Genomic DNA, 27,519 nt, shown 5'->3' with positions numbered 1-27,519 from the left:
GTGGCATCTCAGCACGCTGAACTGCTAACTCCATCACATACAACACGCGCGACTTCACCACAGACTGTAGGCTATGGGTTGTAGCTGCTGCGGTAGTGGACCAATCACACGTCGCATTCAATTGGAGAACGCTTGCGGTGATTGGCTGTGAGCAAACCAAACAAATTGTTTTTTTTTCTAGGTTTGTGTACAAAAAGTATTGAATGCAGGTATCGTTTAACTGGAGAAGTTCCAATGCTACTTGTATCGAGTACCGATACCCAGGCCCAGAGTCGTGTATATATACAGTATAGAAGAGTCGTGACATCTCCATTCACTCCAATGGACCAGTTTTTTACTCTGAAGAGTTCCAGGAAGTAAGGTCCTGGATTAAGCAGCACTGTCGAGTTGCAGCAAAATGGACAGTTTGTGTTGTACTTTGATTTTTTTTTTTTTTTTTTAATCAAATTGTACATTATCAGCTTTATTTTAGAATTCAAAAGTAGCGCGAGACCCCTTCCTGGCTGTTCATTGGCTAATGAGTCACGCATTTTGGTCCTCCGCTGACGCCACTCTCTCGCTCTCTAAATTGCTCTGCCCAGCCCTCGACACTTTGCTATTTTATTGCTGATAATGACGATGAGTCACACAGAAGATAATGCATGAGTCATGGATTACCCGTCCGTGTGACTCGTGGTCATTATCAGCCATGAGACCGTATGGTCGGTGTGTCACGGACCATGACGCACCACAGTGACACTCCATAACGGAGATAGCCACCATGACTCCTCCTAACGTCTAAAGATGGAGTATCCTGAGTGGCCGGGCGGTAACCATGGCGACTGAGACTTGAGTGTGTATCCTTTTCTAATGAGTGGTTCTCTCCCCGCAGCCTTGAGCCAACTCCCTCACCTGCCAAGGCCCAGGCAGCAGATCAACCAGATGGTGAGTCTCTGCTCCTGCTGGGGTGTCAAAGGCACCCCAGCAGCGTCCCATGCTGCACTAATAGATTTATATTATGTGACGACAACGTGACATCGACACGAAAATGATGTCACACCACACAACTCCATCAGAGTGTGTGTGTGTGTGTGCGAGAGAGATTGTGTGTATTACATTAAATCCTGAATAGTGTGTGAAAAGTGTACTCCCTTTGCCAAATTAAGATAGACTGGAGTTCTTGTCAGTTGGTCTAATTCCAATTTGGGTCACCTTGGTTTCCTCTGGCACCAGGCTCGAAGACCCCGGCAGCAGTGGCAGCCAGCTCGGGCCCGTCCTGTCGACCACCCTGGGTCACTGACCCCAATTTTGCAGACCGTTACCGCCCGGACAAGACCAGCACAGTCCTGACCCAGCACCGGCAGCCGGTCCAGCCGACGCCTATGGAGAACCGCAGCTCCATCCTGCAGGCGGCGCAGCAGGCACCCGAAGACCCCGGGAGGACCCCTTTATGTGGCGCCTGCAACAAAATCATCAGGTGAGGAGGCTGCTGCACCCGTCCCGTCTCCCACAGTACAGATTCTAGAGAATGAAAATACACTCAGGTGTTTATTTCTCTGGAACTCTGTTTAGAGATGAGGCAGATCGTTAAAGGCATACTATGCAGGAATTGTCGGTTGCGAATGCAGGCTCCTCCTCCTCCCCCACTCGTGGAGCCAGGGAGGAGGAGGGGCCTGCTGTGTTGGAAAGCAGTCCGCTGTGGCTCTGCTCTGCAGACACACCGACAGCAGCACGCTATTGGCTGGGGGCTTAACACACCCCACGTGGGTCTACGGCCCAAAGGTTGCCCCAGAACATTTCCTAGTGTAGACCACCACAAAAATAAGAAAATACAGACACAGAGGGCAGGGTCTCTGCAGATAAATACACCGCCGCCACACACTTCTAGTGGGTCATAAGTGATGATTGAGAGGGAGTCTATACATCGTTTTTTTTAGGAAAATGCTGCATAGTCTGCCTTTAAAGTTCAAGATAATTGAATTTGTCATTTGTATTATGCAACAAAAGTCATTATACCACCTGTAAATTTAGTGGAGACACCCCGTCGTCACTGAGGCGAGGCCATCAAATCATTTCAATCTCATTTCACATAGTGATGAAAACATCATTCCTCTTGTGGTGTTTCAACAAGTGACGGCTACAAAGTTGCTAGAAGAACTGTGAGGATGTCTCCTGAGAGATGTCTCCTGAGAGCGTCCTGAACTGTGAGGATGTCTCCTGAGAGATGTCTCCTGAGAGATGTCTCCTGCCATCCCGGGCACTTTAGCTGTGCTTCGTTAGTCATGTGTGCATTTGTAGGATCTGACATTCCGTTCCATTACAGCCGGCCTTGTTTTCCGCGCTGAAGTGCAAAACCGTGTCAGAGATCTCAGTCACGCTTCAGATGCGTTGTTTACTTTGTGTGTGTGTGTGTGTGTGTGTGTGTGTGTGTGTGTGTGTGTGTGTGTGTGTGTGTGTGTGTGTGTGTGTGTGTGTGCGTGCGTGCGTGCGTGCGTGCGTGCGTGCGTGCGTGCGTGTGTCTTTCCAGGGGTCGGTACCTGGTAGCACTGGGGCGTTCTTGGCACCCGGAGGAGTTTACGTGTTCGCAGTGTAAGGTGGTCTTGGAGGAGGGGGGCTTCTTCGAGGAGAGAGGCTCCGTCTTCTGTACCAAGTGCTACGATAACCGCTACGCCCCCAACTGTGCCAAGTGCAAAAAGAGGATCACAGGGGTAAAATATTTAGCCTCCGTTTCCCAGCGTCTCCGCCGAGCTAAGCTGCAAGTCAAGCGATTTACAACCTGTTCCTCCCCTCTTTAGGAGATCATGCATGCCCTGAAGATGACCTACCACGTCCAGTGTTTCAAGTGCGCCGCCTGTAAGACTCCCATCAGGAACCAAGCTTTTTACATGGAGGAGGGCGAACCCTACTGTGAGAGAGGTGAGGAGTGAATCAATAATCACAAATAATCACACAAAATCAAACCCTTTCTATAATATCAAAAGCACTATTCACCTTATGTAGCCCCGCCCACTTGACCCAGTTGTGTTATATGTGTGACTTCCTGTTCAAAACACCGTCAAACCTAGTCTGACTGTACCGTCACAGGAAGTGTAAAACAACAGCAATTAAGTGTAAACAAAAAGTAATTGGCTGACCCCTGCATTGGAACATAAGGTGAATAGAATGCTACATGGCTGATTCACACCTTGAGTTCAGGGATTTCCATGTCTTAGGTGCTGTGTCGCTGGGCAGTGGGCAGGGGGATCCCCCATCATAGGGATAAAAAAGAAAAAAATACGTTTTTCAATTAAAAAGAAAACCCAATTTCACATTATTTTGGATCATTATTATTGCCATATCTGTGTACAAACATTTGGAAAAGATAATAAGGGACCAACATTGATTGATTTATTGTCTTGGGTGCTGCGCCTAAGCCTTATATTGGTAGGGGGAAAACCCTGGAGTTGTTCTTTATGTTTGGGTCCCACTGTGCCGCTTCAGCCCCCGGAGATCAGATCACGCAGGATCAGATCACGCAGGATCAGATGCAAATTTGAGATGATGACTATGCAAATGAAGGCGTGTCCACGGAGTCTGACTCTGACCCGAGTCCATTTTGAACGGTGCTTTCCATACGTCCTCGGCACCCTGCAATATCTCAGGCTGCTCAATCCTTTATTGAAGTCTCCTCTCGCTCCCTCACTCATACATACAAAGTTCATCTCCCACACATTTTGATGAGGATTGTACAGAGATGCAAAACATTCCGCCTGCTGCTGTAACCGGCCACACTGTTCTATTGACAACGCAAGTGCAGTGCAAAAAACACCACAGTAAGTAATGAGGAGCGCTTCACACACCAAAGATGCCACCGGAAAAAAAGGATCGTTTATTTTATTATGTTTTTTTTATCCAATCAATTTCCCAAGGGCAAGTATCCAATTAAATTTTTGTGCGCGCTCGTTCTAAACCTTTTAAAAGGCAGGCGGTACTTAAAGGTGTTTCCTCAGCAGAAAAGACATGAAAAGCAAACGCTTTTCCACCATACTAATGGGAGAGAAGAAGAAGAAGCTATTGAAGCCTTTGTACAAAGCAGCAAAGGCACAAACAACATCCTCGGTGTGCAGCCAGGATGAATAGTCGAGTCCAGACAGGGAAAAGCTGAAACGCACAGATCTCAATCTGTAAAAAAGACCCCTCCTAACTTAACGCTTGAGTTTTTATTAATCATAAAACGTGAATTGGAATGGAGTCCTGAGACCCACGAACAGACCGTGATGAGAGTTAGTGAAAGAGCTCATTTGCCAAAAAGTTTGGAGTATAAAGTAATCAGATATCTGTCAAGTATAATAACATAAGGTGTGTGTGTGGTGCGAAAACGAAATATTGTACCAGGTTGAATGATTCTGTGTTATTGTTGAGTCTGTTATGATAAAGTTGAGTTTCTGCTCCGTGCTGAAAAAGGATCCGGCAACATCCGCGAGGTGTTTCTCCACTTTCGCTCCGAGCCATCTGTTGCGGCCGGCAACATTTTCCAAAGTGATGTATCGCTTTTCTTTGCGAAACTTATTTGCGAAACAATCCATTGCGGCGTTATTTGCCGCGGGGGTTTTTTTTTTTTTTTGGCCGGGGCTGCTCGCGTCATGAATCTCGCGCCCGCGTCCCGCCAGTTCGTACAGGATGCGTGATGGTTTCATCCTGCTGTAATCTATTTAGCCCCCGTTTAGTTTATACGTTTCTCTATTGCTTTTTATGAATGGTGGTGCGCTGCCGTGCTATTGTGCTGTAAATGATTTAACGGGTCAGTGCTGCAGCGTGCCTCTCTCCCCCACACACTACCCCACACTACCCCCCTCTCTCCCCCACACTACCCCGGCTCAGAAGGAGGGGAGGGGGGGGGGAGGAGGGGGGGGTTGCTGCTGCTTTATCACAGTACTCACACTCTGAATAATGCCTTTAGCGCTGATAAACATTCTGCCGCCTCAGCATCTCTCTCAGGGATTGTGCGGCTCTCACCCCCTCGCTCTTGAGTGAGCGGTATTACAGTCCGACACTGCACCCCACACACACACACACGCACACACACACTTCACTGTAATGAAAAAAACTGGAGCAATTTCCCCTTATCCTAATCCCTGCCTTACACCCGGGAAGCACACTGATGCTCAGGGGGGGCGGACGAAATAATAGAGGCACCTAACAAGTAGTGAGTATCTAACACGGAGAAGTGTCAGCCTGACGACTCCTCCAGTCCTGAACTGAACTGTGTGTTTAACGGGTGTTTTCTTCATGAAGGTTCAACGATGTTTAGATCTGGGGAACGGGGGGAGCCCCCATGGAAGGTGTTCGACTTCATCCCGAGGGGGGGGGGGGGGGGGGGACGAAGAAAGAAACTGTAGTTCTTCGAATGGCCACTTGAGGCTGGCTCCAAAAGGGAGTCATTCCCCTTTCGCCCCCATGTTAAAATGCCCGGCTTTACAGCATAAATAAACCTGTTTACAGCCTGGTAAAAAAAATATCTATAGCGATAGGTAATTTCACCTTTCATGACAACAGTACAGGAGGGGGTGATTTCTTAAAAAATATATAACTCGCCCGTTTAGAGTCAAATAGATGATCAAAAAAGACTGTTTTGGGTGTGATTGACAGGTCGTCTGTCCAGTGATCGCGCAGCTCGCCGATCACGGACAAAATAGCAGGCGGCTCTTCTCAGCCAAATTCACCTCACTTCTGACTCCAAATAATCAAGATGGCAAAGCAATGGATGATGTCACACAATGTCTACGTCCATCTTTCTTTTGCAGTCTATGCTTCATCCTAATGTTCCTCCTCTGAATGTGTCCCTTGTCCCTCCCTCCCTCCCTCCCTCCCTCCTTCCCTCCCTCCCTCTCTCCGCCCCCGCCCCACCCCGTCACCTCTCCTGCCCTCTCCTCTCCTCTCTCCAGACTATGAGAAGATGTTTGGCACTAAGTGCCACGGATGTGACTTTAAGATTGATGCCGGGGATCGGTTTCTGGAGGCCTTGGGCTACAGCTGGCATGATACGTGCTTCGTCTGTGCTGTAAGTCATTTTGATTGATACGTCTCCCTGTGGGCCCGTCTCTCCCGGCTGTCCCGAACCACAAAGCCGTCCCACAAGATCTGCTCCAAAACCTCTGAACCCACATTTCTCACTGCCCCCTCTGTCCCTCTCCCAACCTGCTCTCAACCTGCCACCTGCAGGCTGTCACTCTCTCTCCTCTCTTTCACTCTGTGGAGAATACAGACTGTAAATAACATCGAATACATATAATACGCACCTGCTGGTCAGTAGAAATGGGTCTTAATATGCACTCCTGTCCCTCTATTCCTGTTTCTCAATCTCCCGTTCTCTCTCTCTCTCTCCTCCTTTTATCTCTGAAGCTCTGCCAAATGAACCTGGAGGGCAAGACGTTCTACTCGAAGAAGGATAAGCCCCTGTGCAAAGGCCACGCCTTCGCCCCAGTGTGAGGAACCAGAGAGAACCAGAGAGAAGAACCAACACTCCTCTCTCTCTCCAGCCTCCCTACCACACTTACACACACTCACTGCCTCTCATCTCCCAACCAACCACACATCTAGTTGCACTCAGTCATTTTTTTAAATATTTAAATATATTTTAGCCATTTTGTTTCGATACTTGAGACTCGACACCAGTTTACCTAAGTGCAGTGTCGGAGGTGGAACCGGTCAGCGAGTCAATTCAAGTCATCGTTAACCGTAATAAATCGCCTGTGGCTCGTCGAATATCAAGTCATTTTTTTCGATGGTTACGGTCTTGCGATCGGGCGTAAAAAGGTGGCACTCCAGTTCATCGAGATGCGGTCGTACTCTTGGTAAAGAATCGTTATCGCCAGACTCATCCCATCCTTGTTGAGCAGGAAGTTGAAGTAAGTATCCTCCAAGTTGAAAGAGTCATTTTTAGCCTGTAATAGTATTCACATATTACTGTAATGATCTGCCACTACTGTACGCTTAAAGGCCCATCCAGGACCCGGGCTACTCGTTGGCTCTCTCACCACAGTGGCGATTAATGTAATGGGGGTCTAGTCAAGCAGAAAGAGGTGTCCCGCTACGCTCCACATAAGCACTAACGGCTTCACGCATCACTCCGGCTCTGGCAAATTGGAGCGCACGCTTCATAACAGTAATGTTGAGTCATGTAATAATCCTTAATTGATCCAATTTCAATAAGTGCCCCACGTGGGTGACGGTAATAGTGGTGTTATTAACGATGTTTTACGTTCCGCGGCTAAGGCAAGGAGATTGGTCGAAGCTTTGAAATTCGGATAGAAATTATTAGACGTTTTGATATTTACGTAGGAAAAGTATCAACTGGTGTATGTATCCCTCTTGTTATTATAATATGGTGAATGTTATTCCTGAAAGTACCTTCATGTTATGGTTGAATTATGTATTTATATTGTTTCTAAAATGGGCCTGTAAGTTGCTGTTTTATAGCAGAGTAAGTTTCAAGTAAAATAATGTAGTCATGCCATGTGTTCGGGGGCAGAACGGTGACTGAGATATATAGTGCATTTTGGATGTGAACCCAGCTGTAATATTTTCAAATGATAGTGATGTTTTGGGCCTTTTCTGCTCTTATTAACACCGTCTCCTGGAACAATAGGATTATGATTACGAGATTTATTTTTGTTTTGTTTTTGTACTTTTCTTTTTGTACGAGTACATTATAAGTGCCTTTTGTAAAATCAAGCTTTGCAATAAAGATCCCAGTGAATCCCTTCAGTGTGTAGCCTACATACTCTAGATGTTGCAAGAAAGAATAGCTGTAGGAGTAATACTGTTAGAGCCATGTCATCAACACGGTTCCTACGCAAGTACGGAAAAGTATGGCATTTGATTTGAGTATCTTCCAGTTTGTTGGTTCAATCTGACATCAGACTCTGGCTTCAGAAACGTTCACATCATAAGCTGCTGACTGTAAGATGCCAGCAGTGAGGTATCCTTATCAGTAGGGTTTGAACACTGATAGAAATAAGCTGATGAAGGAGAGCGGGCAGTTCCTCTAGCTCAGCGAGATAAACTGCTGCTTTGTTGTGTAAGTTGCTCATGTTCACTGGTTCAAATCCCACCTGTCTCAATCATCACTCTTTCAAATCAGATGCCAAAGCCCAAACTGAGAAATAGAGTCAGGTCCCACAGACAGTCTAGATGTGTGTCGTGTTTCCACATGATGCCTTCCGCCTAGCGGCCACATTAATGTTCACTTGTTACCACAAAATAATTTGAATGTGGGTAAAAGTTCAGGGGTCTGTGGTTTCCTCTCATAATGTATTACATGTGGTGTAAATACAATCGGAACTTCTGATTGTATTTACACTTCCTGTCTCTCAAGCGATTATATATTATATATACAGTATATATATATATAGATATATATCTATATATAATATATCTATATAGATCCTTTCCAAAACATTTGATCATGGAAAGTTTTTTTTTTCCATAATGCCTTTCAAAAAGTGAAACTTTCATAGATTATAGATTCATCACACACAAAGTGAAATATTTCTAGCCTTTATTTGTTTAATTTTTCATAATTTTGGCCTACAGCTCCAGAAAACCCCCAATACAGTATTTCAAGAAATGATTAGTGTGAAGAAAATCAGCAGTTACTTCTCAGTTATGACTGACTCCAGCCTCAGTCCACTCCCACTGAATCTCCACCAACTTGAGGTATTTCCATGATATTCAATTTTTTTTGGAAAGGATATATATATATATATATATATATATATATATATATTATATATATATATATATACACACACACACACCTATAACCAGGGCACTAAGGCCACTATATACATGTGTGTATATATATATATATATATATATATATATACATACACACATACATACACCTATAACCAGGGCACTAAGGCCCAGACAGAAGGTATATACCAGACTACCCACTCTGGGAGTCTCACCCAGAAAATACCACATTCAAAGTTCAGAGAATACCCAACATCAGGTTTGATAAAAGAAAAGGGAGCGGAGAGAGATGTGTTTCCAGTTCAAAAGGGAAAATGTTTATTTAAGGCTCAGGGCAAATACTTTATACTTTGAATTAATCACCTGCAAGATAAGAATACAGTTAAAATATATTTCTTTATTACAGCAATAAATGCTTTAAAATAGATTTCAATCATAACAATGTATAGAAAATGTAAGATGACACTACAGGTCACAGACCACATTAGCAGTACAGGGGGCGCCAGTGGAGTTCCCCTGTAATGCCGCCACGCCCCCTAATCAGCCAACATTCAGAACAGGTGTGACACCTTACCGCTAACCACGCCCCCTAATCAGCCGACATCAGAACAGGTGAGACACCTTACAGCTAGTTAACAGCTCATTTAAAAGGGAGCTGCATGGCTGGTGTTAAGCTTGCCTCTATCTTTCCTGACCCTGTTTCATGTGAGGGAGATCCACGCCAGACAAGGTATGTATGCACTCTACCTGTCCTTCCTTGTAGACGTTGGCTGGGCATATGTGGAGTTTTCCTGACATCTTTGCAGGTGTTTGGCGGTGGCTTCTCCACCTTTGCACAGCAGCACATGGAGAGGTAAGGTGCTGTGTGGCTGATCACAGGCTGGTTAGTTAGCCTGCCGGCGCTCGCTGCTTTGGTGTATGTATGCAATCCTTTTGTTTCACTCATTAGTTTAGTATTTTATTTATGGATGTTCCTCACTTTATTACATCGCAATGTTGCAGCAGTCTGGTCCAGTGTCTCTGCTTTTCCTCTAAGCAACATTTTGTAAATCTAAATGTATATAACATAAATATCATTCATGTCTCATAATAGGACAAGCAGCATGACGGTGTGGCTTCCCATTTGGCTCAGTGTGGCTGTATTTAGTGGAGGTAAGGCAGTATAGCTGCCTGTAGTGTATTTTATGTTTTAAACTTTTAAGTGATTAATAGTCCCTCTGTTCTGTTAGGAGTTACTGCTGTGGCTTGAGCTATATCTCAGTGTACCTCATGCAGCACCATGATGTGGTTTGTGTAGCTCCTAGGCCAACAAGGGGAGTGATGATTGGGTGTCCTTCCACATGGCCTAGTTGCTGTAGGCTACTTGGTGGAGGAGTCTCTCTGTTGCCACTGCTGTTTGTCCTATAGCATTCTCTCTGATTTGGTTACTTTAATTTCTTTTTACCTCTCTTCAATTGTAATACTGCAAAGCAACTTGTGTGGTTCGAGGGCAATAGCTTTTAAAGATTCCTGTTCACCAGTTACAGTACAGGGCACCGTAGTTCAGTGGGTGGTTGGGTCACTGGGTGGAGGCCTACACCTGGGTTTCTTGCATGCCAAAGTTTGCCGTGCCATCTTAACCTTTTTAGAGTGCATCTTTTGTATTTAGGCATTGTGAGTCTTTACTTGTTTCTACTACATGCTAGTTGTTTCTACTACATGCTAGTTGTTTCTACTACATGCTAGTTGTGTATCCTAACCAGTGTGCTTTCTTGCAGTGTGGGTGCAAACAGTTGTGTGTTTCAGTTTACTGGTGGTGGTGAAACCCTCTGAACCTCCGTTCCCTTCAAGAGGGGTTCAGAGGGTTTCACCACCACCAGTAAACTGAAACACACAACTGTTTGCACTCACACTGCAAGAAAGCACACTGGTTAGGATACACAACTAGCATGTAGTAGAAACAACTAGCATGTAGTAGAAACAACTAGCATGTAGTACCCACATGGAAAGAATCTATATGAACATATATGCAACTATATGCAACCTATATGCAACCTATATGCAGCATATATGAGCATATAGGCCATATATATGCCGCATATAGGTTGCATATAGGCCAGATTTAGGTGCATATATGCGCATATAGGAGCATATAGGCCATATATATGCCGCATATAGGTTGCATATAGGCCAGATTTAGGTGCATATATGCACATATAGGAGCATATAGGCCATATATATGCCGCATATATGTTGCATATAGGCCAGATTTAGGTACATATATGCGCATATAGGAGCATATAGGCCATATATATGCCGCATATAGGTTGCATATAGGCCAGATTTAGGTGCATATATGCGCATATAGGCCACATTTATGCCGCATATAGGTTGCATATAGGCCAGTTTCAGGTGCATATAAGTGCATATACCGGGCATATAGGTCTCCTATAGCTTCTTTATATCCACATATAGGTACTATATGTGCACATACAGGGCATATATGTCTCCTATATAGCTTCTTTATATACACATAAAGGCCCTATATGTTCATAATACAGGTCATATAGGTCTCACTTCTTTATATCCACATATAGGCCATATATGTACACAATACAAGGTATATGCCTCCTATATAGGTCATTTACAAATCTGTTTGTATACACTGTGTCATAATCCATATATACCCAGCGAGCACAAAACGTTTTTTCAACGTTGATTTTTAGTTTAAATCTGGGTGATATTGGGTTTGAACGTCTAAGACCTAATTTCACCCTCTTTTCAACCGGCTAAAATGCGGTTACAACGTAAACGTGTAAAAAAACACAATTTGGTTCATCATATTGTTAAAACATTTGTTGTAGTTTGGAATAGAGACAATATTGATAGTGTGTGAATTGGCATTTTATTGTCTTTTATTGTGTAACTGAGAGTTGAAATCTGATTTACACGAAAACTACATTTCAACGCATTTTATGTCACATGAAATATCATAAATATGGGACTATAGGCTAGGCTATGTGGTGCCAGCAAAAAGCTTCCAGGACACAACTATGGTTAATAGTTTAGCGCAATACTATAAAATAATGAATTCAGTTCCTGCAGCAACGAGCATGCGCAAGTACTTACTAGCTGTGACTGACTAGACCAAAGCAAGTCTGCACCGGTCTGCACCAAGTGCGGAACGAGGTGCTCTGGGCACACTATGTTATTGTAACAGACTATACGAGGCTCTGTGTAGGCCTACCTCCTGAGTCTCTGGTGTTAAATGAAGTTAACCTCTGAAGCCGTACAGCCTACAGACTATAGATGCACACACACACACAACATCATTTTAGTCTGTTACGATTGTACGCATCACATAAAATAACTTCCCGATCAGATCGACAATTGTGGTCTACGTTGTGTGCGAGAGAGTATATAATGTGCCCGGCTCTCTGGTTAGTATAAGAAAATGTATAGCTCAGCACTAGAGCGCACGGCTTGAACCTTGGAGAACGGGGTTCGAATCCCGTGTGCGCTGCTATTTTTATTTTTTTTAAATCCTACATATAGGTACATATATGTACATATAGGTTTCCCATATATGGTGCATACATAAAATTGGCCGATTTCCTATATTATATGTACATATAGGTACATATATGTACCTATACATATAGGTACATATATGTACATATAATATAGGAAAACGGCCAATTTTATGTATGCACCATATATGGGAAAACTATATGTGGCCCTATATTAAAACATATAGGGTACATATAGATTCTTTCCATGTGGGTAGAAACAAGTAAAGACTCACGATTCTTAAATACAAAAAATGCACTCCAAGATGGCATGGTGAACTTTGGCATGCAAGAAACCCAGGTATAGGCCTCCACCCAGTGACCCAACCACCCACTGAACTATGGTGCCCTGTACTGTAACTGGTGAACAGGAATGTTTAAAAGCTATTGCCCTCCAAAACCACAAGTTGGTTTGCAGTATTACAATTGAAGAGGGGTTGAAAGAAATCAGAGCAAATGCTATAGGACTAAAACAGCAGTGGCAACAGAGCCACTCCTCCACCAAGTAGCCTACAGCAACTAGGCCATGTGGAAGGACACCCAATCATCACTCCCCTTGTTGGCCTAGGAGCTACACAAACCACATCATGGTGCTGCATGAGGTACACTGAGATATACAGTAGCTCAAGCCACAGCAGTAACTCCTAACAGCACACGGACTATTAATCACTTAAAATGGTTTAAAACATAAAATACACTACAGGCAGCCATACTGCCTTACCTCCACTAAATACAGCCACACTAAGCCAAGTGGGAAGCCATGCCGTCATCATGCTCCTTGTCATATTATGAGACATGAATGATATTTATGTTATATACATTTATATTTACAAAATGTTGCTTAGAGGAAAAGCAGAGACACTGGACCAGACTGCTGCAACATTTCGATGTAATAAAGTGAGGAACATCCGTCAATCAAATTCTAAACTTGCGTGAAGGATTGTATACACCAAAGCAGAGAGCACTTGGTGGGTTAACAAACCAGCCTGTGATCAGACACACAGCATGTGCTGCGGTGCAAAGTGGAGAAGCCAAGGCCAAACACCTGCAAAGATGTCCAGAAAACTCACTGTCTACAAGGAAGGCCAGGTAGAGTGCATACCCTGTCTGGTGTTGATCTCCCTCACATGAAACAGGCTCAGGAAAGAGAGGCACTATAATGAGTTACAGCAGGCTGGTCCAGTGTTGCTGCGGTTCCGCAAAGCAGCATTTTGTAAATGTATATAACACATATGGCTCATAATATGACAACTGTGTGGCTTCTCTTTGGCATAGTGTGGCTGTATTTAGTAGAGTGTTTTAAGTGATTGGCGTTCCTGCTGTGTCTGGAGCTACAGTATATCTCCTTGCACCATGATGTGGTTGGTCTGTATCTCCTAGGCCAAGGAACAAGGAGTGGATGAGGGTGTCCTTCCACATGGCCAAGTTGCTGTAGGCTACTTGGTGGAGGAGTGGCGCTGTTGCCACTGCTGTTTTTGTCCTATAGCATTTGCTGATTTGGTTACTTTCATTTCTTTTTAACCCTCTTCAATTGTAATACTGCAAAGCAACTTGTGTGGTTCTGGAGGGCAATAACTTTTAAAGATTCCTGTTCACCAGTTACAGTACAGGGCACCATAGTTCCACGGGTGGTTGGGTCACTGGGTGGAGCCAATACCTGGGTTTCTTGCATGCCAAAGTTCACCGTGCCATCTTAAGCTTTGAGTGCATCTTTTGTATTTAAGCATCTTGAGTCTTTACTAGTTTCTACTACATGCTAGTTGTTTCTACTACATGCTAGTTGTGTATGCTAACCAGTGTGCTTTCTTGCAGTGTGAGTGCAAACAGTTCTGTGGTGTTTCTCAGTTTACTGGTGGTGGTGAAACCCTCTGAACCTCCTTCCCTTCACTCCCTCCTCCTCCTGTGGACTCCACTGGCACCCCCTGTACTGCTAATGTGCTCTGTGACCCTGTAGTGTAGTCTTAAATGTTCTATACATTTTTATGATTTAAATCTATTTTAAACATTTATTGCTGTAATATTTTAACTATTATCTTGCAGGTGATTCATTAAAAGTATAAAGTATTTGCCCTGAGCCTAAATAAACATTTTCCCTTTTTGAACTGGAAACGCATCTCTGCTCCCTTTTCTTTGATCAAACCTGATGTTGGGTATTCTCTGAACTTTGAATGTGGTATTCTCTGGGTGAAACTCCCAGAGTGGGTAGTCTAGTACCTTCTGTCCGGGCCTTAGTAGATTCAGGGCACTAAGGCCCGGACAGAAGGTATATACCAGACTAGCCACTCTGGGAGTTTCACCCAGAGAATACCACATTCAAAGTTCAGAGAATACCCAACATCAGGTTTGATCAAAGAAAAGGGAGCAAGATGCGTTTCCAGTTCAAAAAGGGAAAATGTTTATTTAGGCTCAGGGCAAATACTTTATACTTTTAATGAATCACCTGCAAGATAATAGTTAAAATATTACAGCAATAAATGTTTAAAATAGATTTCAATCATAAAAATGTATAGAACATTTAAGACTACACTACAGGGTCACAGAGCACATTAGCAGTACAGGGGGTGCCAGAGGAGTCCACAGGAGGAGGAGGGAGTGAAGGGAAGGAGGTTCAGAGGGTTTCACCACCACCAGTAAACTGAGAAACACCACAGAACTGTTTGCACTCACACTGCAAGAAAGCACACTGGTTAGCATACACAACTAGCATGTAGTAGAAACAACTAGCATGTAGTAGAAACTAGTAAAGACTCAAGATGCCTAAATACAAAAGATGCACTCAAAGCTTAAGATGGCACGGTGAACTTTGGCATGCAAGAAACCCAGGTATAGGCCTCCACCTAGTGACCCAACCACCCGCTGAACTATGGTGCCCTGTACTGTAAATAGTGAACAGGAATCTTTAAAAGCTATTGCCCTCCAGAACCACACAAGTTGGTTTGCAGTATTACAATTGAAGAGAGGTAAAAATAAATTAAAGTAACCAAATCAGAGCAAATGCTATAGGACAAAAACAGCAGTGGCAACAGAGCCACTCCTCCACCAAGTAGCCTACAGCAACTAGGCCATGTGGAAGGCCACCCAATCATCAGACCCCTTGTTCTTTGGCCTAGGCGCTAGAGACCAACCACATCCATCCTACTGCACCAGGTGCACGGAGATATAGCTCATGCCACAGCAGTAACTCCTAACGACAAAGGGACAAATTAATCACTTAATAGTTTAAAACATAAAATACACTAGGCAGCCATACTGCCTTACCTCCACTAAATACAGCCACACTAAGCCAAATGCGAAGCCGCGCAGTCATCATGCTCCTTGTGCCATTATGAGACATGTATGATATTTATGTTATATTCATTTATATTTACAAAATGTTGCTTAGAGGAAAAGCAGAGACACTGGACCAGACTGCTGCAACATTGCGATGTAATAAAGTGAGGAACATCCATAAATAAAATACTAAACTAATGAATAAAACTAAAACAAAGGATTGCATACACCAAAACAGTGAGCGCCGGCAGGCTAACAAACCAGCCTGTGATCAGACACACAGCACCTTTACCTCTCCATGTGCTGCTGTGCAAAGGTGGAGAAGCCACCGCCAAACACCTGCAAATATGTCAGGAAAACTCCACATATGCCCAGCCAACATCTACAAGGAAGGACAGGTAGAGTGCATACATACCTTGTCTGGTGTGGATCTCCCTCACATGGAACAGGGTCAGGAAAGATAGAGGCAAGCCGCCATGCACAGCTCCCTTTTAAATGAGCTGTTAACTAGCTCATCTGTTCTGAATGTGGGCTGATTAGGGGGCGTGGCTGTTAACGAGCCATAAGGTGTCTCACCTGTTCTGAATTTGGGCTGATTAGGGGGCGTGGCAGCATATATTCATTTAATTGTATTGCCCAAAATTGTAGTTTGAGTAGTTAAACTACAAAAAAATACCCAGAAACTACTTGAGTTGTTAGTTTGATTTTCAACAGTTATATTCTAATTCTCTTTCTCATTAAACAAAACCTTTCATACATAAGGACTTCGCAGTTTGTGATTAAAAACAGTGATCTTAAGTATTTATCATTTATGTCCTTAAAATCTATTTATAAGCAATACAATGGTGTAATTGTCCAAGTAAAAGATCCAGTCCTTGATTTAACAATATATAATTTATTTACAACAATTTCAGGTTGAATTACTATACATACCTTTCTGAAATTTCATAGATAGATATATATACATAAGGCCAAGTAAATACTTGAAAGCACTTAGAAACGAATTTCCAAAATTCTACCCACAAATCCATATCATTGTCCAAAAAGTACAGAAAATCTCCCTTAGCAGAAGTTTTTCCATTGCCACAAAGGTTTTGACAACAATTTACATTGACGATAAGGAACACAAAAGGTTAAAAAACAAACAAAAAAACAAAGAAACAAACGATAAAAGAATTGTACAATTGCATAAGCGCTGTGGCATGTTATAAATACAGCATTTTTGACTTGCAGAAAGGCAAGAACATTGAATCAAGGAACTAAATAGAAAAACCATCCACGAGTACAGAAGTCTATTATTCTCTGTTCAAAAAGAAAACACACATCAGTCAGACTGACAGGTGGATATGCGCACGCACTCACCCCAACACACACACACACACACACACACACACACACACACACACACACACACACACACACACACACACACACACACACACACACACACCATTGACACAGAATAGTAATGAGTGACACAAGTACAGTTGTGAAATGTAATTTTTTTTCCGGCCCCCAAACATCATCTAGGGGTGAACTGATGAACCCTTGAACAAAGCATGTATGTTACTGACACACAGACAGAACTATGCGGGCGGCACCCTCGTGTAGGGAATCGTAGATATCCGACACGATGGCAGAGTGTTGTGATTCTGTTCGACAGGTTAGCTGTGTAGATGAATGTTGAACGTCCTGGCAGCTGGTGAATTACGTTACGGAAATGTGCTTAGACAACACATCCAAGACGATGGCGCCGGGGTGATGAAATTTCACACACAATCTTTGACTGTACAACTGTCATGGCTCGTCTAAACACCGGCTTGTCAGTGCCGGGAGAAGCTGTGTCCTCGGTCTCCAAATTAGCTTCCATAGTTTTTCCCACATACAGTAGTTCCAGTGTAGTGATTCACTAATAAGCATCAGTGACAATTTCCACCTTGTATTTTAAACGCTTACAGTAAATAACCAGGTTAAGACGTATGCAGAGTAAGGACAAACAAAACATGTATAGAAACCTCTTGTAAAACAGTCTCTAAACCCTTAACACTGCAAAAAGTCTTAACTGCTGCTAGATCGCCAAAGAACAGTATATAGGCAAAACACGTCACGTTTAGACTTGACAAATGTTGCGCCAGTTAAGTGTCTTTTTTTTTTTTTTGGCTTCATATTAAAATATAATTTACATTTCTTTACAAAGTGATAAAATAAACTTTGACATATATTACTGCTTGAATAGCATGGACTTGCCTCTAAGACAACGGCAAGGAAACGAGGGAAAGTAACGACGTTGATTTCAACGGCAATACAAGCGAGACACATAGGGGACGCTGATTTATTCTGTGCTAGTTGCAAACAAAAGAGAACGCTGAAACGATGTCGAAATGGCTACAATATAAGATGTAGTGGCCTCAAATGGTATTCATAAAACTTTGGTTACCAATTCTGCTGATATACAGTATGTAAAGTGACAGCACACCGCTCGTATAGAAAAAGTATTTACATATTACGCGTGGATGATCTATTTCAACATGAAAAATGCTAGATTTAAGGTGATCTCACCGCGGTATCTGAAAAGGGCTTCATCCAAGGGTTCCTCGAAACGAGGAAGTAGAAAGGTCTGATTGGTGGTTTTCATGGCGTCTCTACAACGAATCCTTAACGGTTCTGAGTTGCAGTCGGTGGAGGGGGAGGCGACTTGTGTGCAAATGGAAAAAGAAAGAAGCGATACAGTTCACAGGTGCTGCGACGCCACACAAAAACCAAGAGACAGAAAGAACGACTCGGTACACACGTTTTCCACATTGTGACTACAAGACAATGAAACAGAAATGTACATTCCAAATATCTGACAATCATAAAATACGCTCCAGTTAAGTCTCTCTCCAGGTTCCAGCCTTTGCCGTCTCAGTAAGAAGGAGTTAATGGAGAGGACTCTCTTTTGACAGACAACTTCACATGCAACCCTGAGGCAGAGGGAGACAGAACTATGGCTAATTTGGGATCACTCGCAACTTTTGACTCACGACCTTTGACCCTGCTAGTAGTGAACTAGTGGAATTAAAGAGACACTGTGTTGTTGGGATGCCGATCCCGACAGATCCATAAATAAACCGCCACGAGAAAATGTAAGCAACGTAGCGAAATAACGAGAGCAAATACGGTAGCTGCAGTTTATGCTTTGTTGCATAAATTTGCTGGATCATTTTTGCCGTCCTGGCAAAAAACAACAAAAAAAAGTTAGGGAGAGGGAAAAAAGCGTTTTTGTAAGCAGAGGCATGACATTATGAATAAGCCACTCGAACTTTTTCTCAACAGCAGACATTTCACCGGCGTTAAAGAATTGCGACGTCGTCTTGCCACACAGCAAAAGTGGAATTCCAGCCAACAGTGCTTTGTGAATGGTAACAAGAAAGCCGCATAACTAGTCTTTGAATAAGAGTTATTTATTTGCTGAAGATCATTTGTTGTTGTCAGATTTTCAGCGCTCTGCATTATTCATCCCGGAGAATAGAATCCCCCTGTATAACTTCCCTTTTGGCGATGGTTCATGTTTAACATCCTTTCTTTCCGCAGAATTAATGTAATCAGGGGGAAATGTCATTTTAGAAAATGAGTTTTGAAGACATTCACTATTCACATATACGCTGCTGCTGCTGCTGCGACGCCTCTCCTCTCCGCCCTATGGCTCCTTCATAAACTGTGGCATTCCGAGCGGAAAGCGCTACGATGAAGCATCGGGTAATATAAGAGATCTGAAATCAACTGGATGGATCAAAGTCACGCGCTTTAAATAGAAATGGCTTCTGAACAAGATGACTTTACCGAATGAGATTACTCACTCCTCCCTCAAAAGTTCAACGAAGCCAAACCCCAACACATCGATTTAGAGCCGCCAAAGCTGAATCAAGATGTTACATTCACAGTAGTGACGCCGGCCCGGACGTACAGAACAAGACAAACACCATGAGACGGGTTCCGGGGCTCCGACATCAAATCTATTTAAAAACCTTGCAGGTCCAGGATGTGCTACAGCTTTTTTTCCCCGTGCGTGTGTTTTTCGAGACAGATAGCGACGACGCGCACGTGAGCGAGACGCGCACTGATACCACGCTGCCGGGTGTCGACCCCCGACGACCTTTGTCGAGATGCGTTCCACGTCTGAAGTGATGTCGTCTAACGAAGCAGCCAAATTTGCATAAGTACTGTTAGCCTGCTCTCTTCTACCTGAAATAACGAGGTTGCTGAAACTCCGCTCACATCACCTTCTGTCATTTCCACCATAATATCTCAGAATCTCAATTTATTCATGGGATTTCTCTTTAAATGCATACTATGCAGCATTTTCCTACAAAAACAACAAAAAACAATGTATATAAAATAAAATAAAAATCCCCCTCAATCATCACTTATATGACGCACTAGAAGTGTGTGGCGGTGTCTCTGCACAAACGCTGCCCTATGCTTGTATTTTCTCATTTCAGTGGTCGAGGGACTTTTCTGGCCTGCAGATTTTGGCGGGGGCGGGGGCAGGGGCGTGCACTTCTGGTGTTGTTGAGCCGGGGAGGAGGGGCTAAGTTTGAATCCTGTGTCAACCCGACAAATGCTGCATAGTATGCCTTTAATAATAGCATTATTATTTTTTTGCATATTGCTCCTTATTGGCCATATGTGGGTGTAAAATGCATTAAGTTAATTTGAAATAAATCTTAAATCTCAAGTAGACTCGGACTACTTTAAACTCTCATTGCCCCCCTCCCAAAGCAAAATGTCTGTCTTTTGGTTGAACATAAAGGGATATTTATGTGTTCAGCTTTTCCAAAATACATTTAAAAGCACACACACACAAGCGCACACACCATTGACATAGTGGCACTGCACACGCACACACACACACACACCATGAGGGAGGACTTACGGTAGCTCCTCCCTCATAGAATCTGGCATTTTACCCTTTTCAGGTAACACTTATAATAACTGCACACTATTTCAGTATTAGTATACTTAATCCATCATTTATAAAGCATCGTTCCTACATGAATACACATAGGAAGTAATTTGTATGTGTTGTGTCTCGTTTGCTTTTTCTGTCGAGAAAATAATTTGGAGACTTTTGTGAGTCTTGACCTGAGGTACTGCTGGAACGGTACTTCAGGTATTGCCAGCCTTTCAATCTCATTTTTAAAATGCTTTCTAAGGCAGAGCTAGTCGTCACTTTAGACGAGGTCACACAAAATACAACTAGTAAATGCTTTCTAACTCATGTGGGAACAAGGCTTTATAAATGACGAATGAAGTATTTATACTTAAATAATGCTTCATAGCGTGCACTTAATATAAAGTGTTGCCAGCCTTTCCCAGGGGAGAGGGGAATGGGGGCGTGGTCAACCTATATGACTTTTCCCTTTAACTTCCTGTCTGTAGTGGGGTGTTGGTGGTGCTCTTGTGTTCTCCCCCCTGCTGCAGCTATTGTGTTGTTGTTGTTGTTGTTCTGTTGTTGTGTACTTTGCACTTTACTCGGTACCAGTCTCTCCCGCTCTCTGGGTTAGCACTCGCCGTCCGACACCAGGAATATCATGGCTTCCTGTTTGCCAATGTCGGCCATGACGGTGGCCAGCTGGTTGATGTTCCCGCTGTGGAAATGTTGCGCCTCCCACAGGTCCAGGATCACAGAGGTGGGGCTCGCTTTGGATGCAAAGAAACTCATGTGTCTGCGCGGGAGAGAGAGAGGAGAGGAGAGGAGCAGAGGGGAGAGAGACACAAGCCAACAGTGAGAGAGAGACGCTTTTATTGAAAAGCGTGTTATTATACACACGTATCAAAAGTTATGGTCACTCTTTTTTCCCCCTCGCTGCACACCACATGGAGTCTTAGAAAAACGGTTTCATCTATTTTATTGCCCGACAGCGTCTTGTTGTAACTCCGTCAATGCCAGGTTTAATTATATCGCTCCATCCCCTAGATGTTGTGTTGAAGCACTATATAAAGAAATCAAATTGTTAAAAGGTAGACACAGTCCTGTGTAAAAAGGTAGACACAGTGCTGGCCTTTTGAAACGACCATCAAACACAAGACTCTCGGGCCGTTTTCATGTGAAGCCTGAGTGACGTCTAAGAGCATAAGCCACATTGGGTTTCATTTGATGTTGGAATTGGTACTAAATCCCGCGCAGTAAATCCTACACACACTCTCAGCGTTATGTCGGAAGTGACCTTTTCTGGTTTTTAGGGGGCAGAACCTTTACGATCAAACCCAGTCGATGACAACAAAGCGGTTGTGGGCCGGGCCGGGCCGGGCCCGCTGTATATTTGATGTTGAGTGGGACCGGATCCCCCGCGGTACCTGAACACGCTTGTTCCATTTAATGGCCTTTTTCTGTTCTCCAAACGTCTGGGGCCTTAGCTGTTATGTAGAGCACACGTGACAGTGGTGACACGCACAAACCCCTAGCACAAAGGTAGGTGTGTGTGTGTGTGTGTGTGTGTGTGTGTGTGTGCGTGTGTGTGTGTGTGCGTGTGTGTTGCAGGGTTGTGAGACAGACAGCAAAGAAGGCATGGAATCCTTTGATTTCACCTTGAGAAAGGACAGAGAGCACAAGCGAAGTCTGCGGGTGGCAAGCGAGTGGGGTGAGTGTTTGCCGCGTGATTTCTAACCCCACATAGGATAAGCAATAACCACGCCCTGTGGCGCTGGGATTGGCCAGGAGCATTGAAGCTTGGGACTAAAGCACCTGGGGTTTTTCATCTTTTAAAATAAAGATGTTTAAAAAACTATTGCTTGTTACATTTTCAGTGCTGTACCTTTTCTCTGGGTAAGAATTGAGCTTGAAATTAACGATATGATACATTATATTATATGAGCTATGAACGTGAACACAACACCGTTTATATTATTGCATGTTTTTGTAGATTGTGTACATTGTGTAGATTACAATTATTATGCTTATTATTATTATTACTATGCTAAGGAAGGTAGGTGACCATAATTCATTTCAATGTCCGCTCTCGAAATCGCTGTCCGTTCTCAAGAGCTATTCAGTTTGTTTATGAAATCGCTGGGCTGCGTGCCCTCCAGTGTTGCTCCTGGCCAATCCCGGCGCCACAGGGCGTGGTTATTGCTTATCCTATGTGGGGTTAGAAATCACGCGTGTTTGCCTGTTCGGGGGGGAGGGGAACTGGGGGGAATAGCGTGATCCTCGCACGCGCTACGTCCTGCCGGTGAAACTCCTCGCTGTCAGGCGAAAAGAAGTGGCTGGCGACTGCACATGTATCAGAGGAAGAATCTGCTCGTCTACGGCTCTCCCCGGATCAGCAGAGGGGGCGGAGCAACGACCGGACAGCAGGGGGGGATTGGCCAAGTACAATTGGGGAGAAAATGGGAGAAAACTTGATTAAAAAAAGAAGCTTTTTTGGACATTACCGCATAAAAAAGGAGCGAGCTTAGGCTGGGTCATTCACGTGTCTGTGTGAAACATGAGCTTTTCTGCCTCGGGTCAGAACCGTCTTCGGAGAGACAAGTCAAATAGCAGGTTGGTTCTTGGCATTTTAAGTTTTATTGATTGGCCTCGATCCATTCAGGCAGAACACACTCCGGCGCAGAAACACATTCTGTCAAAGCACAGGCAGTACAAGCACACACATTCACACACTGTGTGTGTGTGTGTGTGTGTGTGTGCGTGTGTGTGCGTGCGCGCGTGTGTGCGTGCAGTGTGTGCGTGGGTGCATGCGTGTGTGTGTGTGTGCGTGCGTGTGTGTGTGTGCGTGCGTGTGCGTGTGTGTGTGCATGCGCGCGTGTGCGTGGGTGGCGTTGCATTTTCAGTAAAACATGTTGTTCAGGACGGGTCAAACAACAGAGCATTTGTTCCTTTCTTAGGTATAAATGAGAATTGATTATGTTGAGCAAAACATTGCTAATTAAAGCTGCACTGCATCAATTCCATTTGTAATTAATTGGGGTAAATAAAGTTGATTGGACAAATGAAGTGTACCTATTTGATTCCACTACGAGGAAGAAATTGAATGAAGGGATCGATATCTGGCCCCCTATCTGTTGCGGCCGCTCCGATGATAAAGTACAGCAGCTGATCCGATGATAAAGTACAGCAGCTGTGAGAGGAGGAATCAGTTTCTTTCTGAAGGGAACAAGTCCGAGGTCGACACACACCCAAACCTACATCTTTTTTTTGTGCCACTGATGGGCAGCTAGCTCGCTATCATTCCAATTACAGCTGTTAAACACAATGTAGCATAGCAGCTAGCAGGAGACTTAAGCTGCTTACGCTACCTGCTCCTCGGGGGGGGGGGGGGGGGAAGAAAGCTTTTTATTTTATTTTTTTATTTTATTTAATCCTATAATGTTAGCTATGACATTGTCAGACGGGGGATTAGTTTGCTAAGGTAGAGCGCACTTCTGAACCAACCACTCCGCTGAACTGTCCTTAAATACGGTGACACAAATATTTTCCGCGGATTGAGTATAATTACTGCAACTTAAAGGGACAGCTCACCCTAAAATCCAAAATACATATATCCCCTCTCACCTGCAGTGCTATTTATCCATCTATATCGTTTTGTGTTATTTGCCTGAGTTTTGGAGATATCGGCCGCAGAGTTTCTGCCTTCTCTCCAATACAATGGAACTGGATGGCACTCGGCTTGTGGTGTTCAAAGTGCCAAAGAAATACATTTGATAAACTCAACAGCAATGTCTCTTTCCAGAAATCATGACCCGATTACTCAAGATAATCCACAGACCTTGTTATGATGAGCAGTTTCATGGAGGAACTATTTTCTTTTGACCAAACTACACCCGCTAGCTGCTAGCTAGTTCCTACAAAAGAAAATAGTTCCTACATGAAACTGCTCACAACAAAGTCCGTGGATTATCTTGAGTAACCGGGTCATGATTTGTTGAAAGAGACAATACTGTAGAGTTTTTCAAATGTATTTTTTTGGTGCTACGAGCACTACAAGCCGAGTGCCATCCAGTTCCATTGTATTGGAGAGAAGGCAGCCATCTCTACAGCCGATACCTGTACCTCCAAAACTCAGGCAACTAACACAAAACGATATAGATGGATAAATAGCACTACAGGTGAGAGGGAATATATGTATTTTGGATTTTAGGGTGAGCTGTCCCTTTAACACATTAAAATGGCACATTAGTATAGTACAGGACACTCCAGAATGGGCACCATTGCACATTTCACATTTTAAACAAGCTGTGGTCTGGGAATTTCAATGCAGTTAAATTATTCGCAACATTGAATAACAACTGTGCAACTTCCATTCTCGAGGGGGTTGGATAAATGAGATTCCACTGGTTGGGAAAGCTGCCTGTCCTCCTGCTGTACTCCCAAGTTCTCCCATCAGGCATCCTGATATTGTCCAGTTGATATTTACCTCTCCAGTTTCAGTCTTTGTGCCAGCATCCTCCAGTCGGCTCCGTTGGGACACGGGGCGTCCAGGCTGCTGCAGATCTTCTGCCTGATGAGGTAGGGGATCTGGAAGGCGCTGGGTCCCGCCAGGGCCGTGGCGTTACTGTCCATTAAGAGGAAGTCAGAGTCCACGGCTCGGGTGTCCTGTTAGGAGCAGAGCGGTCACACACACACACACACACACACACACACACACACACAAACACACGGGTTTGGATCCATGGCACCAACACTCTTGTAAACTAATTGGGCCTCATTCACCAAAATCTTCCTTCTTTTCTTAAATGTTTTCCTAAGAAAAGTCTAAGAAAAGATTCATGACGTGTTCTTAAACCGCAGAATTGTTCACACCTGTAACGCGATAACCAGTTATCTTGCACAAACATGTCAGCACTCAAATGTGCGTAAGTGTGCGTAGATTCTGTTCTTACCTAAGAACAAATCACAAATAAGAAAACATTGGTGAATGTCAGAAGAATCTTCGTAAAAACATTGTAAGCGGGTTTTAAGAAGAACTTTCTTCTTAAGAACGGTTGGTGAATGAGGTCCTATTATTTGTTCCTAAATATTTAATTGACAACCAGATTTGGGCCCAGATATCCTGTCTCCTGCAAAACCTTTATCTCAGGCCCAGTATTCAAAATCAGACGTTTGTGGTTGCATCATCACAGTCCTATGTATTGGTGAGGTGAGTGAATGATCTTGTCAGTGATGCTAAACGTTACCTTGGCGATGTTAAAGTCCAGGCTGAAGCTCTGCCCCTCCCCCTCCACCTGCCACACGCACAGCTGGCAGGTGAGCTGGCAGGTGCTGAGGCTGAGGCGCTCCAGAGTGAAGGTGCAGTGCAGGTACCGCTGGGAGCCGTTCCAGATGTGGTAGAACGGGATCTCCTGCAGGAAAACGGGGCAAAGCGGCGCAGCGGGCCGCGCACAGTCAGACGGGGGCGTGTCGGAACCGCGGCGTTAACACGACCGCCCGCCTCCGACACGCGGCGATCATCATTAATTACACACTGACGCAAGCCTAGCGTCATCTGCCCAACACGGCTAAATATACCCGAGCTAGCAAGACTGACAACACTCATAGGAGCTCAAGGGAAACCTTTGCCCGCTCGGTGCCAATAGTTTCTTTATAGGGAGTTTTGAGCTGTCTGGCTGTCTGAGTTCATCACAGAACCGATCAAAAGTTGACATTGTAAGATAAAACCTCATCACTACCTCTGGCAAGGGAAACTATTTCTCTTCTTCCATACTTGTTATTCGATGTAAGGCATGTGTGCACATTTGTCGGGGAGGCTGCCTGGGCCGCATTACAATTGCTGCTTATATTAGCTGAAGCACGGGGGGCGCTACTCTGAATGTAAAGTAGTACTTCATGTCATGGATACATATGTATGTACTGTATGTATAATCGCTGTACAGCAGTACTATCACCGTTACAGCAGCACGCTTCTATCTCGCAAACAGCTACGCTACCAGAGAGTGTTTGGTAGGAATTTATTCAAGCCTGACAATTTCTACATCTCTCTTCTCTCTGTTGCTCCATATTCATGTCTCATTTGCATATCCCCAGAGAGGGAGGGAGAGGTAACTCTGACAAAACCAGGGCACACTAACTCCTCACTTCACCTCGGGTTCAACAGCTGACAGGGACTCGTTTTGAGGGAGGGATCGGGGGCTGCGGTACACCCTGCAGGCCAAACGGGGGCACTGTTACCCAGGCAGACGGACGGGTGGGTGGGTGGATGGAGGAGGGTGTCGTGGTGGGACGCAGTAAAGTCTTCACGGGAGGAGGAGGCCCCCGGAGAGAGACTACAGGGCCTTTTTCTGACCGCACTGCTGAGAGGGGAGGAAGTAACACTTCCAAATGAACAGGCCCGGTCCAGAGGAACACGCCTCTTGTTCTGGGCTGCATTGTTGCTGCCGCTGCTTGCTTGGCACCGCGTGCTCTCTTTGGGGACCCGGGTTGCACAGCGCCTCACTATAGTTACAGCCAGAGAGCCTTTTCTAGTCCTCTCTGAACAGAACCTCGTCTCTCTCTGGCGCCGGGCTGCGGGCCCGGGCCGGGCAGGTGTGTGTGTGTGTGTGTGTGTGTGTGTGTGTGTGTGTGGAGGGGAGAGAGAGAGGTGGAGAGGGTCCAGGATTCAGGATGTGAAGCTCCACACATTTACATACTGTTCTATATTTCATCTGCACTTCCTCTGAGAGGAGAGAGCAGCAGAGAGTATAATCCATCAGCTTGGAGCTCTGAGTTAGTGTACACACCAACACAACCAACTGTATATATATACATATATATATATGTGTATATATATATATATATATGTGTATATGTATATATATATATATATATATATATATATATATATATATATATATATATATATATATATATATATATATACATATATATATATATATATATATATATATATATATATATATATATATGTGTATATGTATATATATATATATATATATATATATATATATATATATATATATATATATATATATATATGTGTGTATATATTTATATACACATATATATATA

General features: G+C 44.0%; 2 protein-coding genes across 4 annotated transcripts in view; one reads left to right on the top strand and one right to left on the bottom strand.

Moving 5' to 3' along the window:
• The window catches only part of pdlim7 (PDZ and LIM domain 7), a 54,145-nt gene extending 46,429 nt beyond the window's left edge, over positions 1 to 7,716 (top strand). For all 3 annotated transcript variants that reach the window (XM_083651932.1, XM_083651934.1, XM_083651933.1), the window contains 6 exons: positions 872 to 924; positions 1,213 to 1,456; positions 2,507 to 2,687; positions 2,775 to 2,895; positions 5,904 to 6,019; positions 6,361 to 7,716. In XM_083651932.1, the coding sequence (XP_083508058.1) occupies positions 872 to 924; positions 1,213 to 1,456; positions 2,507 to 2,687; positions 2,775 to 2,895; positions 5,904 to 6,019; positions 6,361 to 6,447 (802 nt within the window). In that variant the 3' untranslated portion in view covers positions 6,448 to 7,716. The remainder of the gene's footprint in view (positions 1 to 871; positions 925 to 1,212; positions 1,457 to 2,506; positions 2,688 to 2,774; positions 2,896 to 5,903; positions 6,020 to 6,360) is intronic.
• A 13,359-nt stretch (positions 7,717 to 21,075) lies between these two features.
• Positions 21,076 to 27,519, bottom strand: part of unc5a (unc-5 netrin receptor A) — a gene marked incomplete at both ends in the record, with an annotated part of 210,697 nt that continues 204,253 nt past the window's right edge. Inside the window, 3 exons of the mRNA XM_083651971.1 lie at positions 21,076 to 21,241; positions 24,932 to 25,110; positions 25,692 to 25,856. Of these exons, the coding sequence (XP_083508097.1) occupies positions 21,076 to 21,241; positions 24,932 to 25,110; positions 25,692 to 25,856 (510 nt within the window). The remainder of the gene's footprint in view (positions 21,242 to 24,931; positions 25,111 to 25,691; positions 25,857 to 27,519) is intronic.

The sequence above is a fragment of the Poromitra crassiceps genome (assembly GCF_964638095.1).
Source record: "Poromitra crassiceps genome assembly, chromosome: 15".
NCBI lineage: Eukaryota > Metazoa > Chordata > Actinopteri > Beryciformes > Melamphaidae > Poromitra > Poromitra crassiceps.
This window is presented reverse-complemented; position numbering and strand designations above follow the sequence as displayed.